The sequence below is a fragment of the Spea bombifrons genome, chromosome 12 (genome assembly GCF_027358695.1).
Source record: "Spea bombifrons isolate aSpeBom1 chromosome 12, aSpeBom1.2.pri, whole genome shotgun sequence".
Taxonomy (NCBI): domain Eukaryota; kingdom Metazoa; phylum Chordata; class Amphibia; order Anura; family Pelobatidae; genus Spea; species Spea bombifrons.
Window position 1 is genome coordinate 33,984,927 of NC_071098.1, and position 13,573 is coordinate 33,998,499.

The window sequence follows — 13,573 nt, forward strand, 5'->3', positions numbered from 1 at the left end:
CACATCTTAGACAAAAGCAAGGACTGATTGAGGTTTGAGTCTTCACAGCATAAGAAGCTGACTAAATGGTCGGAGTGGGCCTGATCTCCTGGGTCTGGGTCTCTCTGCTTACGTTGTACTAGTGAAAATGATACATGGAAATAATTTCATGAATGAATGTCTTTGTGGAGATGAACGAATGTGCACTCACTCTATGTTCATCCTCATCACCAGTCCGAGGGAAGAGTATCCTCCCATCACAAAGTTTTCCTTGTATTGACCCATCTTGATTGAATCCAGCCAGTCATCCACTGTGGCACGGCTGGCAAAGTCAAAGAGTCCCCTGTCGATCCGCGGATGGGTGAATCTACGATGGAGAGAAACACGCAAACATTGTTACCGCTCTGTACAAAATACAATGGATGAGAATCTGGATTCGCCCTGAAATAACAGCAATTTACATGAAAAAGCATTAACATCTCACTCCTGTGTGTAAAAGACTCCCTTTTGAGCTGACCTGTTGACCGTTGCGCTGGCTTTCAGGTGTTCAGGATTCCGGATTAGTTTGTCCAGGATACTAACAATGAGGGAGAACCGGGGCCTTTCATTGCGGTCTCTTTGCCAACAATCCAACATAAGTTGGTGCAAAGCCGTGGGGCAGCCCATTGGGGCAGGAAGGCGATATCCTTCCTCCACTGAACTTATCACCTGAAACGAGGAAAAAATGATTGCAGGGGTAATAGCGCCTTACAAAATGGGCCAGCTTGTCTTGTCTGGGAAATAAATAGAAGTTAAATACTTTTCTTTTAAGTAATAATTTACAATCACGTGTGAGATAAACTGATCAGGGAGCCAGACCATAGAAATATATGATCATAATCACATTGCAAAATGCACTCACATCCCGATTGGTCATATTCCAGTATGGCCGCTCCCCATAGGCTAAGACTTCCCACATGACAATGCCGTAGCTCCATACGTCACTGGCTGAGGAGAACTTGCGATAAGCAATGGCTTCTGGAGCCGTCCAGCGGATGGGAATCTTTCCACCCTGAAAAGTGAGGCAAAATCTCTCAAGAGAGTCTAGAACACCAACACGTTCTGCTGATAAATGTATCTGCTGCAGGCATCCATGTAGGGTACAGAGATGACATGGAACACATTTACAGGACAAGCCTACCCTTTCCATGAATTTCCTTATGTTTTATAAGAAAACCACACCATTCTCCTGTTGATGATCACATGTAACAATTAAACATTTTGTGATCTAGGAGGATCGTGGAAGGCAAGGTCTTTGTTTAGTGTTTTGGGCAGAACCCATTGTCTGACAAATGATTTCCTTTATGTGGAGAGGGTGGCTATCCTTCTTCTGACCGTCGGGGTTATCATACCGTGGTGGTGTAGGCAGCATTCGGATCGTCCTCCAGTATCCGCGAGAGCCCAAAGTCAGACACTTTGCAGACCAGGTTATTATTGACGAGGATGTTACGCGCTGCCAAGTCTCGGTGGACGAATCCCAAATCAGATAGATACTTCATTCCTGAAGCAATGCCCCTGAGCATCCCTACCAGCTGGATTATGGTGAACTGACCATCACGACTCTGGAACACACAAACTCATTTACTTTACAGAATTGAAATCCGCCTTCTGTTCTTTTGCTATCATCAAATCTCACCCTCTGAAGTGTCATAATTCTGTAAATTGACAACATTTGGGTTCATGCAAAATGAGAAGTAATTCATTTCTGGAACATTCTTCACAATAAGACCCCCCTCCATCTACAGTCTGGATCTCACCCCTCCATCTACAGGCTGCATCTCACCCCCGTCTACACACCACACCTCACCCCCGTCTACACACCACACCTCACCCCCGTCTACACACCACACCTCACCCCCGTCTACACACCACACCTCACCCCCGTCTACAGACCACACCTCACCCCCGTCTACAGACCACACCTCACCCCCGTCTACAGGCTGCATCTCACCCCCGTCTACAGACCACACCTCACCCCCGTCTACAGGCTGCATCTCACCCCCCATCTACACACCACACCTCACCCCCGTCTACACACCACACCTCACCCCCGTCTACACACCACACCTCACCCCCGTCTACACACCACACCTCACCCCCGTCTACACACCACACCTCACCCCCGTCTACAGACCACACCTCACCCCCGTTTACAGGCTGCATCTCACCCCTGTCTAATGGATGCCTGCTGAGTTTTACTTCCGGAGCAGACACCAGCGAGTGTTGATAAATCATCTGTATCCTTTGTAAATATGAGCGGAGTGCACATTGCTCTTTCGAGTTGCCACCTGGGCTGTGACTCCCCAATGTCTGCGTGGAGCTCCTTACCCTCAGGAATGTATCCAGTGATCCATTCTCCATATATTCTGTAACGATCATAGTTAATTTACCTGAAAATCGCAAGGAGAAATCGCAAGCATTTAAAAGTAAGAATAAAAACTTTATCACAAAAAGCTATGAAAGGAGTGATCATTGCAGCTTCTGCCAGAGGCATCAGTAAGTGATCGTCGTCGGTTTCCCCATGAAAGTTACCGGGTACACTTTGATGAATCGTTTTCCCACTAGTTGAGTGCAGGCTCTGGGATTATCTTCTGAAACGTCTGACAGCCTCATGAACCAAGGAAACCGGCTGCCTCTTTATGTCTAAATGCAGACAGGCACCTGGGGCTTATAAAATGGGGGCTTTAGATACCCTCTGGGACTCAGGATTAAATGCCAGGTTTTCCATGATGTGTTAGCTGTTCTCCTTATCCTTGCCCTTGAGGGAATCCTACTGGTGCAGGACTCTCATGTGAATCTGTCAGTAACTTGCTGTTCCGGCCTCCTTTGCTTATTTGAGGAGATCCTGCAAACCTGCACTCTTTTGAATTCAGCAGAGCTGGGATGTTGGTCAGTGTTCCTCATTGGGTTGATACTCGTATGTACGACTCTAACAGAAATCATGGGACATACCTCGAGTAACCACTCCTTCCAAGTGAATCACGTTTGGATGGTCAAACTGCGCCATGATGCTTGCCTCGCTCAGGAAATCCCTTCTCTGCTTCTCACTGTACCCGGCCTTCAAAGTCTTTATTGCCACCGGGATCTCGCGCTTTCCTGGGAGCTTCAGCCGCCCATAACAAACTTCCCCAAATTCGCCTGGAAGAAGATGGCAGAAAGTCTGTGCGGCTGAAACGAAGGGGGTTTCACTATTGGGGTATGTTGGGGTATATTAGTAGGACAGCCAAGGTCACTTGTAATCAGTGAACCCCACAGTGTCTATTCATGGAGTCGTATGACCCATCTTTTTATTTATTTACAAAATGAAACGAAAGCAGCTTCTGGGAACGTTAAATATGGATATGGCCCCTGTATAAACCCGCGGGGGTCTGGATTCTGCATTCAGAGTCCATAGTGAGTCTTAATATCATTCATGCCCACTGATATTCTAAATCGTGGTGGGGTATCTTACTAGTTGCAGTCTCTTTCTGGCAACAGGGTTTCTTTCCACAGCTTATCGGGACAATAAATGATACCAACCTGATCCAATTATCTTTTCAATCTTAATTCTGGAGGCGTCTATCTCTCGGGCAAACTCGTGAACGGCCTGGCAAGGGTCCTCGTAGGTGTGAGGGTCTACGTAGAGCTTGGACTCCGCAAAGGTTACTGTTTGAGACGGAACAGCGAGAGGAACGTGTCAGCTTTCACTTCAATCTGCATCTTTCCACCCCAATTTCACTTAAACTCAAATAAATTCACCAGGAAAATAAGCGAAGGGAAGAAAGTGTGATATAGAGAGAGACCCTCTATAAGGGTTAAAGAAATATAATATGTGTAGACATTCAATAGACTCACATACAACACACATATAATGCATGTAATATATATCCTTCCTGAAAGTGTTGCAAAGTGATGGCGTCGGTTTTGGTTTGTTGTATAATTATTAACCATTTTTGATGACATCATAATCGCTGCTCCATTGATGAGATTTGAACAGATTTTGAACTCACTTTGCCCATTCTGATAATGCGTTTTCTCCTCGTCGGGGTCCTGAAAGGCTTTACTGTACCCACAGTGCCTGCGGGAGCGAAGAGGAGACAGATATACATGTTCAGTTTACTCACCCGACAGAGATGTGCTAATCTGGTCAGGGTTCAGGATATGAATTTTGTCTGCATTTTGATTGGTTGAAATTGTTAAATCAGTAATTACAATATGATGTCTATCTGCACTCACGTCATCACCTCACAGGTTAATGTGACCGTTACATATAGTTACATACAGTTACATACAGTTCATGAGCAGTGTTACGACTCCCAGAATTACCGTTTCTTGCAGATGAGGGCAGTCAGCAGGAGGACGAGACCCGTTATCAGAGTGAGGCAGATCCAGACAATTGTCATCGTGTCATACCGGAGAACCACTAGGGGGTTAAAAGAAACATTATGCCACCCATTTTACTTGATAAGAATTATGAATAACTTTAACAGACCACCTCCTCATCATCCAGACCTTGCCAGAAATATGTTTAGTGTGGGTCATGTAATTTCTATTCTGGGAGGCAGCACAGCAGCCTCCATTGGGTTGTTAGTCTGGGAGGTGGAGCTCCGGCCTCCATTGGGTTGTATTTCAGGGAGGTGGAGCTTCGGCCTCCATTGGTTTGTTGATCTTGGAGGTGCAGCACAGCAGCCTCCATTGGCTTGTTAGTCTGGGAGGTGGAGCTTGAGCCTCCACTGGGTTGTATTTCTGGGAGGGGAAGCTTCGGCCTCCATTGGCTTGTATGTCTGGGAGGTAGAGCTTGAACCTCTATTGGGTTGTTTGTCTGGGAGGTGGAGCTTGAGCCTCTATTGGGTTGTTTGTCTGGGAGGTGGAGCTTGAGCCTCCATTGGATTGTATTTCTGGGAGGGGAAGCTTCGGCCTCCATTGGCTTGTATGTCTGGGAGGTGGAGCTTTGGCCTCCATTGGGTTGTTTGTCTGGGAGGTGGAGCTTGAGCCTCCATTAGGTTATATATCTTGGGGCAGAGGCCCAGTGTTCTTTTGGCTTTTAGTCTGGAAGGCGGAGATTCAGCCTCCTTTTGGGTTGTTAGTCTGGGTGGCGGAGCACTGGTGAACCCAGGAGATGTGATACATGTGGTTGGGGAAGCATAAACCAATAAATGACTGATTCCAGTTTGGTGTACAGCACTTACTTGCTTTACTAGTTTCCACCTCTATGGTCTGGCTAAATTGCCCAGAGCCAGCCGAGGTCCGGGCCCTGACCTGGAACACATAGCGTGTTGATGGCTTCAGGCCGGACACCAGAGCTTGCGTCTCCTTGGCTTTCAGCGTGGAGTAGCTCTGCATCTCCTTATCCTGAAAACACAGAACAGAGAAGGTTCCTTGCAGGCTGTAAAGTGGGCACCTAAAAAGTATTAAAAATAACATGCAGGGGAACCTCTTACTCATCTGGCGCTAAAAAGGTTAAGGTTGATTGAATATTAAATGCTTTGCTTTTGCTTCCCCCCAAAAAATTTGAGTGTGAGAAGTCCGGGCTTCATGTGCTACTCTTTCAGATGTAACATGTGCATGCGAGCCGTGTGTCTTTTAATGTGATGTGAAGCCCACGTCCTCCGGGGGGTGCTGGAAACGAAGGCGCTGTCTGGCAGATGAGCCGATAATTAGTCACCTTTTCAAAGTATTTGATCTCATACTCCAGGATGATGCCATTGGGCTGCTCGGGCTCCTGCCACACAAGGCTGACACTGTTCTGCCCGGCCTTCTCCTGGCGGATAACCACAACCTGTGAAGGGGCTGGAAGACAAATTGAAAGCTGGCATCAATAGCACAACAGGTGCCTAGGCACCGAGCAGCAGACCGCTGAGACCTCGCTGTGCCACACATTAAACGTGATAATTAAACGTGTCACTTATATCCTGTGCGGCAGAGATAAACGATGCAAAGTGTCATGTCTTTACCTTTATGGAGAGATTGTGACTTCATAGACAAATCGCTACAATATGCTAATTTCTGGTAAATTGATCTAAATGGAGCTTATTACATACAAGAAAGAGAAGAAGAGAACTTTATCAGCAGGATTAACCCCCAAACCCCTGATTTTATAAATAACACATTTTAGGATCATTCTGCCACATTCCTGCCATGTGTAACCTTTATCACTTTGGGGGCGCTCTATAATATATGGGGGATGTAGCAAGTGACAGCGAAAACCTTGCCGCGAAGGCCACAGAAGAGCCAAGAAATTTCTAAATATATTCTAAATCATGATTAGGGGCTGTGGGCTCTTGCAGTAAGGCCCTCGTGATCAATTTGTTTGTCACCCACATTTAATAAGCACATGAAAGGGGCGGCATCTTAACATCCTCAGTGTCTCTCTGCATTACAGCATGTTGGGCATTAACATTAGTCTAACAAGACTCCATGTGGGTTATTGTATCTCATTGACTTTCATAACCACGGAGGGCCATCAAGTGCCACATCATTTCACGGGGCTCAGTGTCTTGTAGATGGATTTCTCCCTAGATTGATGAGTGAGGGTTTGTAGTGTTTGACCCTTCTGGGGTCTCGGCTGTAGGGGATTTAAAATTGTGTTCAGTACATGGGCCACTCCTCACCATGAGCAGCCATAGTGGTAGGCATAATTCACCAATGCTGTGTCCTACCTGCCTGGTTCGTGGTAATATTCACTGTGGAGAACATCCGTTGCTCCAAGCTAAAGTCGGACACCCCGTTGACCGCCTCCACCCAGAAGGTGTAGTTCATGTGGGCCTGAAGATTTGCCACCGTAAGGGAGGTCTTTTCTAGGCTGGACTCTTGGGGGATGTAACGAACGCCCACCCCACAGGGCTCACACTGACCCGCATCCCAAGCACAGCGTCGGCAAATGATATTGTAAGTGACGTCTCTGCGCCCACCTGTGTCTACTGGTGGGTTCCACTCCAAGGTGACAGAGGTGCCATTAACACTAGAGATGAGGTTGACGGGAGCCGAGGGGGGACCTGGAGGAGATGGAACCAAAATCTCAGAAAGAGACACGAAAACTATTTAGGACAGCGCTGCCGAATATGATGACACTATATAAATCACTAACAATAATCAATACATTTGTCAGTTATTCAGGGTCTAGAAATAGTTTTCTTATTAATAAACAAACATCACAGGCTGTGAGTCTGAACGGTCCGCTAAGGAGACCATTCACTGTAATTTTAGATGATTTATAGGTCACTATGAATAAAAGAGCGTTTAAGAGCCCGGATCTCTCTGACGCAAGGCAATTGGTCCCGCTGCCTATGAGCTCCCTCAGCAAGGGAGGGGGGATTTACTTAGTTTTATAAATTCAGCGTTTGGGGTTTTTGATGCCCTTGGCTCAGCTTCTTATAATAAATGAATACATGCTATTGTTACTTTTTACCATGACATCTTTGTCTAGAATCAGAGTAAATGCGGTCCTTACGTGAGCAGGGTGATGAATGTGGGTCCATAGACGCACGGAAATAATTGGTATCGCATTGACAAACTTGTGCCGCCAGGGTGTCCGAGTGACTGAACGGGGGGCACTTGGAGCAGAGCTGGTCGCCCGGAGAAGACTTGTAATGGCCAAGGTCACAGGCTGCAAGGAAGGAGAACAAATCAATTAAATATATAAAGTAATGGGAAAACTGTAATTATATCGAGAGGCATGTATTCCTTAGACATGTTTATCTGAACTTTGCAAATAACCAAAAATCACCTTATCCTTAAAACAGATGGGCGAGAAACATGTGGACTCATACAGGCTCAACACATTGCAGAAGCCCCTGAGTCTAAAATACCCCCAACCAGAAGCCTTTCTCCAGGTGGGCGCTGTTACAATTTGTGTCTCCGTTACACGCATTAACCGCGGCTCTGAGCTGGAATTACGCAGGTTCTCAGGTTTTATTGGGCGGACGTGTGCCTGCTTAGGGTATTATAATGGTTTATATTGGTTTTAACTGTAGTCAAGAGGAAATGTGTTAGTTGTTGAAAATAGGTTTATTCACTATAGCATTGTCCTGTAAATGAAAGACTGGACACAGTCATAATGCAAACAGCTAATTAGTGGGTGCCAAGTTAGATTATTGATGCAATTAAGGAATGGGACTAAGAGATGAGACAGACCTTCTCTGGAAGCGTCAGATGGAGAAAAACATCTCAAAGCATTGGGCTTGTCTCATGAGTTATTTCCAGTGCCGGGGGCAACCACCTCCTGAATGCCTTACACATCAGCCCATGTGCACCTTGTGTGCCCGAGCCGTGTGGGTCACCTGCAGTATCCTTCATATTAACCTCTCCTGTGCTGGAGGAGAAAGTATCAGCAAAGAAGTCTCTGCCAAGCCATCTGTGGCATCGCCCATTGGTGTCCTTGCTCTTCCTCCAACCCTCGTGAGATGCGGTAACATCTGCTAATAAGCTGGCAGAAAGGCGCTGATGATGGATGGACCTGTCAGCGAGTCCTGTAGCCGAGTACGAGCTGGTGTTCCTGCCTCACCTCGGGGCTCCTTCACGCATCACATTCTGCAGCCCGTTAACCACATGGCTGATTTCCCGCCGACCGCCTGCGCCTTCACTTTCTATTGTGAAAACTTCAGTGGATATTAGAGACTGACCTTTCCAGTGCTTCCCTCTTTATTTCCGCTTCCATGATTGTAAGAACTCTGTAATTCCCTGCATGTTCTCTCGTTTACATTCTTAACGTCCATTTTATTCCCTAATAATTTATTACGAAAGCTGAAACTATTTAATAAAAAGAAAAACAAATATATTGGAGGGGAGGCGCAGCCATTTAGAACATTGTATGAGCCGTTAATAATATTGATAATGCCCCGTCCTGTGATTTGGGGTAAATGTGTATGAAATGAACCACTTACACAAAGTACTAGCGGGAAATCTAATTTCAGGATTTTTTTTGCTTTTATCCCGTTATTGTGAATGTTTTCCCGTCGGATTATCTTCCCGGAGTCCGATGGAAATGAGAAAGACGTCCCGTGAGATGATTCCCTGTGGGTTTGTGATAAATGGTGTGACTGGGTGAAAGAGGGCTTTTATGTGAAGTGGAGGGCAGTTTTTCTCTGTGATTAATGGTCCAATTAACACATCTGCCCAGTTGAAATGAGTCCCTGGGTGTTACACACAGTTCTGGGGTCACTGAGCAAACACTATCCTTGGGCCATAGGTCTTTGGAAGTGCCCCTGGTGCCCACTGGGTAGTTTTGTCTGTCCAGGAAAGACCATTATCAGTCCTCTAATACTCCTTACCCTTTCTGTAAATGAATGCCTTTCTGATACAAATAAAATGATCCCAACCGCTACGAGTTTAAAGTAATAGGTGACCTCCCTCCGCTTGGGGCAGAATACTTTGTTTTATCCCCTCGGCCCTCTCACCAAGCACAGAAAGGAAGCGAAGGAAGATCATTAACGCTCATACCTCTCCTTACAGTTTATTAAGAAGCGCTGGGTTAAAAGGGCCGAATCCATATGTTGGATATGGGAGACTTAGCTATTTTATAGTGGATTAGTTAGGGTGGTAGTTTAACAATCATCATGCGCAGGCATATTAAGTGGGTACTAATCTCCTATATAAATGTAATTTTCCTTATCATGGGGTATTGTCAGTCTGCCTAGGGTCATTTTGGGGGTACCGACAGACTGCCCCAGACAGAGTTGCGCTGGGTAATAACAATTGGAGGGGCATTTGAAGGGCAACTGCCTCACAGATAATTATTCCTAAAGATATGGTCAGAGAAAAGAGAGGCAATGACAAGTGCGATGGGTTAAATACGCTGACATTACGATGGGTTAAATGTGTTGACAGTGCTGTGGGTTAAATGCGTTGACAGTGCTGTGGGTTAAATGCGTTGACAGTGCTGTGGGTTAAATGCGTTGACATTACGATGGGTTAAATACGCTGACATTACGATGGGTTAAATGTGTTGACAGTGCTGTGGGTTAAATGCGTTGACAGTGCTGTGGGTTAAATGCGTTGACAGTGCTGTGGGTTAAATGCGTTGACATTACGATGGGTTAAATACGCTGACATTACGATGGGTTAAATGCGTTGACACTGCTGTGGGTTAAATGCGTTGACATTACGATGGGTTAAATGCGTTGACAGTGCTGTGGGTTAAATGCGTTGACAGTGCTGTGGGTTAAATGCGTTGACAGTGCTGTGGGTTAAATGCGTTGACAGTGCTGTGGGTTAAATCTGGTGATTGAGTGAGTAGTTCCCACAGCTAAGTAATTAAAACAAAGCCAAAGTAATTAAAGGAGAAGTTAATTAGCTCATTAAGGCAGAAGGTTAGTGGAGAATGGAAAGGGAAGACACAACGATTGTTTCTCCGCATTTCCTCAAATCACACAAGGACAAAGAGAGTAGATTTGCCACAGTGAGTGGGGAGATGTCTCGGTGAGTGGGCAGTCGTCCACCAGCTGGACTCAGATCCCTGTCAACAGACGCCGGCGTCCTCCTCCCTGTCCTACTTTCCCCCTGACTCACATTCTGACACACATGTTAAATGTTGGGCGTCATGTATGTTCTTCTGTTCCTCTGTAACCCAACTGTGGCTGGACCAAGACCCTTAGCAGAAGAGTGATTGCGTTTAATAACCTTGGCCTGGGGGCACTGAACGTGCAGATGAAGAATTAACTCATTGCCTGTCGATAATGTCTCCCCCAAACCAAAATAATCCGGAAAATGTGGAGGTGAAACCGTGGTCGCGGATCTAACCGATTCCCGGGGGAAATATGGCTGCCTGTTTGTAAATGGAGTTTTTGTAATTACAGTTGAAGAGAAGTGTCCACAATCACCACACATCTCAGTTCACTTTTTGGGAACCATCTTGCGGTGGCAATCAGAGATAAGACCTCGGCCACATCAAGTTTTTACGTTTTTCTACTTCGCTGTTTTAGTTCACGGCCCCCAACATGTTAAATCTCCAGGTGCAGTTGGAAGGGGTATCAGAGGAAATAGTTTTGCTGCAAAAAATTCATTTAACGGCAACAATTGGAGGCCGGAGACAGCGAGGAAGCAGCAAGACACCAACTGACCTCTCCGAACCCAATAAAACGCCTTCGCGGCAGGAGCCTCGTCCAAACCGCAGGTGGCTGAGCAAAGCGGACACGAGATAGAGAAAGGGGTGATATCTGGGCTTTGGGGAACTTATGGAGCAAACGCCTGAGAAGCTGGGAATGGACTCCTTGGTGGACCCCGATGAGAAAGTTACAGGGCCACAGCGCATGCTCTTAACCCTTTCAGTGTCTCAGCGGCACATCTGCTACATTCTGTCTTGTAAACAATGATCTTTCCTTTCTGGTTTATCAGACCAAAAAGCAGCAAGACACTCAGCTGTCTCTTTGTGTCTCCTTTCGTCCTGCTCTTCCAAAGACAAATGACTTGCTCCTGATCTGGAGAACCACCTTCCTTGGCTGCCTCAGGTGGCGGCTCTCGGCCGCCGCACATAATGATCTACAAGAAAAATGGGTCCACTTCTTACACAGGAGAAGGTCGCCCGCGCAGGCCTGTACATACACTCCCCATTCGGGGCGATAACTATGCGTGACCCACACACTGGCCCACTGAGGTCCACACCTTATGCTGATGTCAGCCCGCTGGTTATGACACTAAAGACACAGACATTGGGCTAGTTTTCTGGATAATCTGCCGTTTATGTTACTGGGATGGGGGTTAATTGTTGTATGTAATAAAGGTTACGGCCCCCATGTGCAGCGTGTTATGGGGAACTGACCCAAATATCCCCTGTGTGCATTGGTTAATTAGACGTCCTGCAGCATGTGGGTCTCTCCACGAGCCCCGCGAATCGTTAAGCGCAGCTGTTTCCAAAGGTTTAACTAATAAGAAGAATGCCGGTGTCTGAGTCCTGCCCCGGTGTCGCTTCCTCTGGGTCAGATGATTCATTTAATGAAATAAACGTGTCCTGGGAGCCGAGATCTCTGCCTCACTCATTACGTCCAAGCCGGCTTCATTTAAATATCTCCACATGCTGAGCCACGAGATGCCGACTTGGAGTGGGATTAACTGCCTCTCATTAAATGGAAATTTGCCCTTTAATTCCCACCTCTACATCCCGCAGGGCACAGACCTTTTACACTTCCCACCAACTGTAATGGAGGAGATGATTTGGTTGTTAACCTTTTCCTCTCCAGGCAGAATATCCTGTGAGGTGGGCGTCCCATGACACAGATCAATGAACTTTATCCTAAAAGTAAATTTCCTGACCCAGACATGGAAAAGGGTTTTAATGAAAGTGATTTAGAGTGAAATCCAGTGAACGGACATATGTCAGGAGAACTCGGCTGCCCTAAACGGGGGCAAGAACAGGTCAAAGGGGAAATAAAAAAAAGGAAATAAACCTTTTGCTATTTTACATGCAAAATATTGGAGAAATAACCCCCCCCCCCAAGGAAGCACCTTTACTCAAGGAAGATCCATTACCTGCCAACTTTCAAAAAAAACCTCAGAAGTCTCTGCTGAAACCTTCCTGGAAAAATCACTTAAACAGCATTCGTTTAGATAAATGAACTACTCGGCCATGTTAACAACGTTTCAGACGCTGCCACCAATACAGAGCTTCTAGGCCACTTTACCTGACGAGAAACCCGGTCCCCTGGTATTTTCAGATTATTAGACCAGGAGAGAGATTTATCTCCCCACGTGCATTGCGTGAGATAAAAAATAACATGAGTGGCAGCTGGATTTCAGCGCTCCCTCGCCTGACAATTAAAAGCGCTAATTTCCAATTCCGACAGATCCGCTTGGCTTGTAAGTCTTTCTGCGGAAGCGTCTTTTGCCGGGAAAATGACATTTCTGCAGGAGCAGCACATAAGGAAATGTTACGGACGCGGATTCCAGGCGCTTTACGTGTCAATGTAAATATGTAGATCTCCTACGTAGCGCTGAAGGCTCCGTGACAGTTTCGGGTTGTATTTTGTATGATGTGTGGTAGGGAAATAGTGTAAATTGTAAAAGGCCGTTCACATTTACTAAAAATAGCACAACGTGATTTTTATTCTATAGAAATCTTCTCTGAAAATATTGGTTTTCGTTAAAAAAGAATTACCTCCCCAAGTGGGGCCTGAAAGTCTCTGCTTATCTCTGCTTAAATTAGTATTTAATAAATTCCTGTATAGTCATTGCCGTCCGTCCGGTGCCCATGGGATGGTTATCATGCGCCAGGCTTCTTTTTACCCCGGGGGTAGATACAAAGATTCCTGATCATCAGAAAATGGCACTGACGTGCTTAATGTGCAGCATATATCTTAAACCAATGTACGTAGACATGTATATACATATATATCAAATCTAATAAGTCAGTTATTGCCCAGTGAACAGAATAGTGGCCGTTGCTTCTGATGACGACTACACTGTTACTTTCACCTTGAATAGAGACAGAGAGACAACCAAAGAAACATCGTCTTCATGTTTGGCGAGTAGGAGCACCTTCACTAACTACTCGACAGCAAACAAATAACGCTCTGGAGTGTCTCGGAGGGATCCTCGACCATCGCGTTATTGAAACAGCCGATGAAGCTGCTCTGTTAGACTTATC

At 46.0% G+C, this 13,573-nt stretch overlaps 1 protein-coding gene across 1 annotated transcript in view; it reads right to left on the minus strand.

Annotated features, from left to right (window-relative positions):
• Window positions 1-13,573, minus strand: part of EPHA8 (EPH receptor A8) — a 28,839-nt gene that overhangs the window by 472 nt on the left and 14,794 nt on the right. The window contains exons 4-16 of the mRNA XM_053452209.1: window positions 7,448-7,603; window positions 6,657-6,992; window positions 5,663-5,787; window positions 5,187-5,349; window positions 4,324-4,420; window positions 4,008-4,075; window positions 3,538-3,663; window positions 2,971-3,156; window positions 2,347-2,408; window positions 1,371-1,580; window positions 881-1,030; window positions 497-687; window positions 191-346 (exon numbers count right to left, since the gene is read on the minus strand). Coding sequence (XP_053308184.1) covers window positions 191-346; window positions 497-687; window positions 881-1,030; window positions 1,371-1,580; window positions 2,347-2,408; window positions 2,971-3,156; window positions 3,538-3,663; window positions 4,008-4,075; window positions 4,324-4,420; window positions 5,187-5,349; window positions 5,663-5,787; window positions 6,657-6,992; window positions 7,448-7,603 — 2,026 coding nt within the window. The remainder of the gene's footprint in view (window positions 1-190; window positions 347-496; window positions 688-880; window positions 1,031-1,370; window positions 1,581-2,346; window positions 2,409-2,970; window positions 3,157-3,537; window positions 3,664-4,007; window positions 4,076-4,323; window positions 4,421-5,186; window positions 5,350-5,662; window positions 5,788-6,656; window positions 6,993-7,447; window positions 7,604-13,573) is intronic.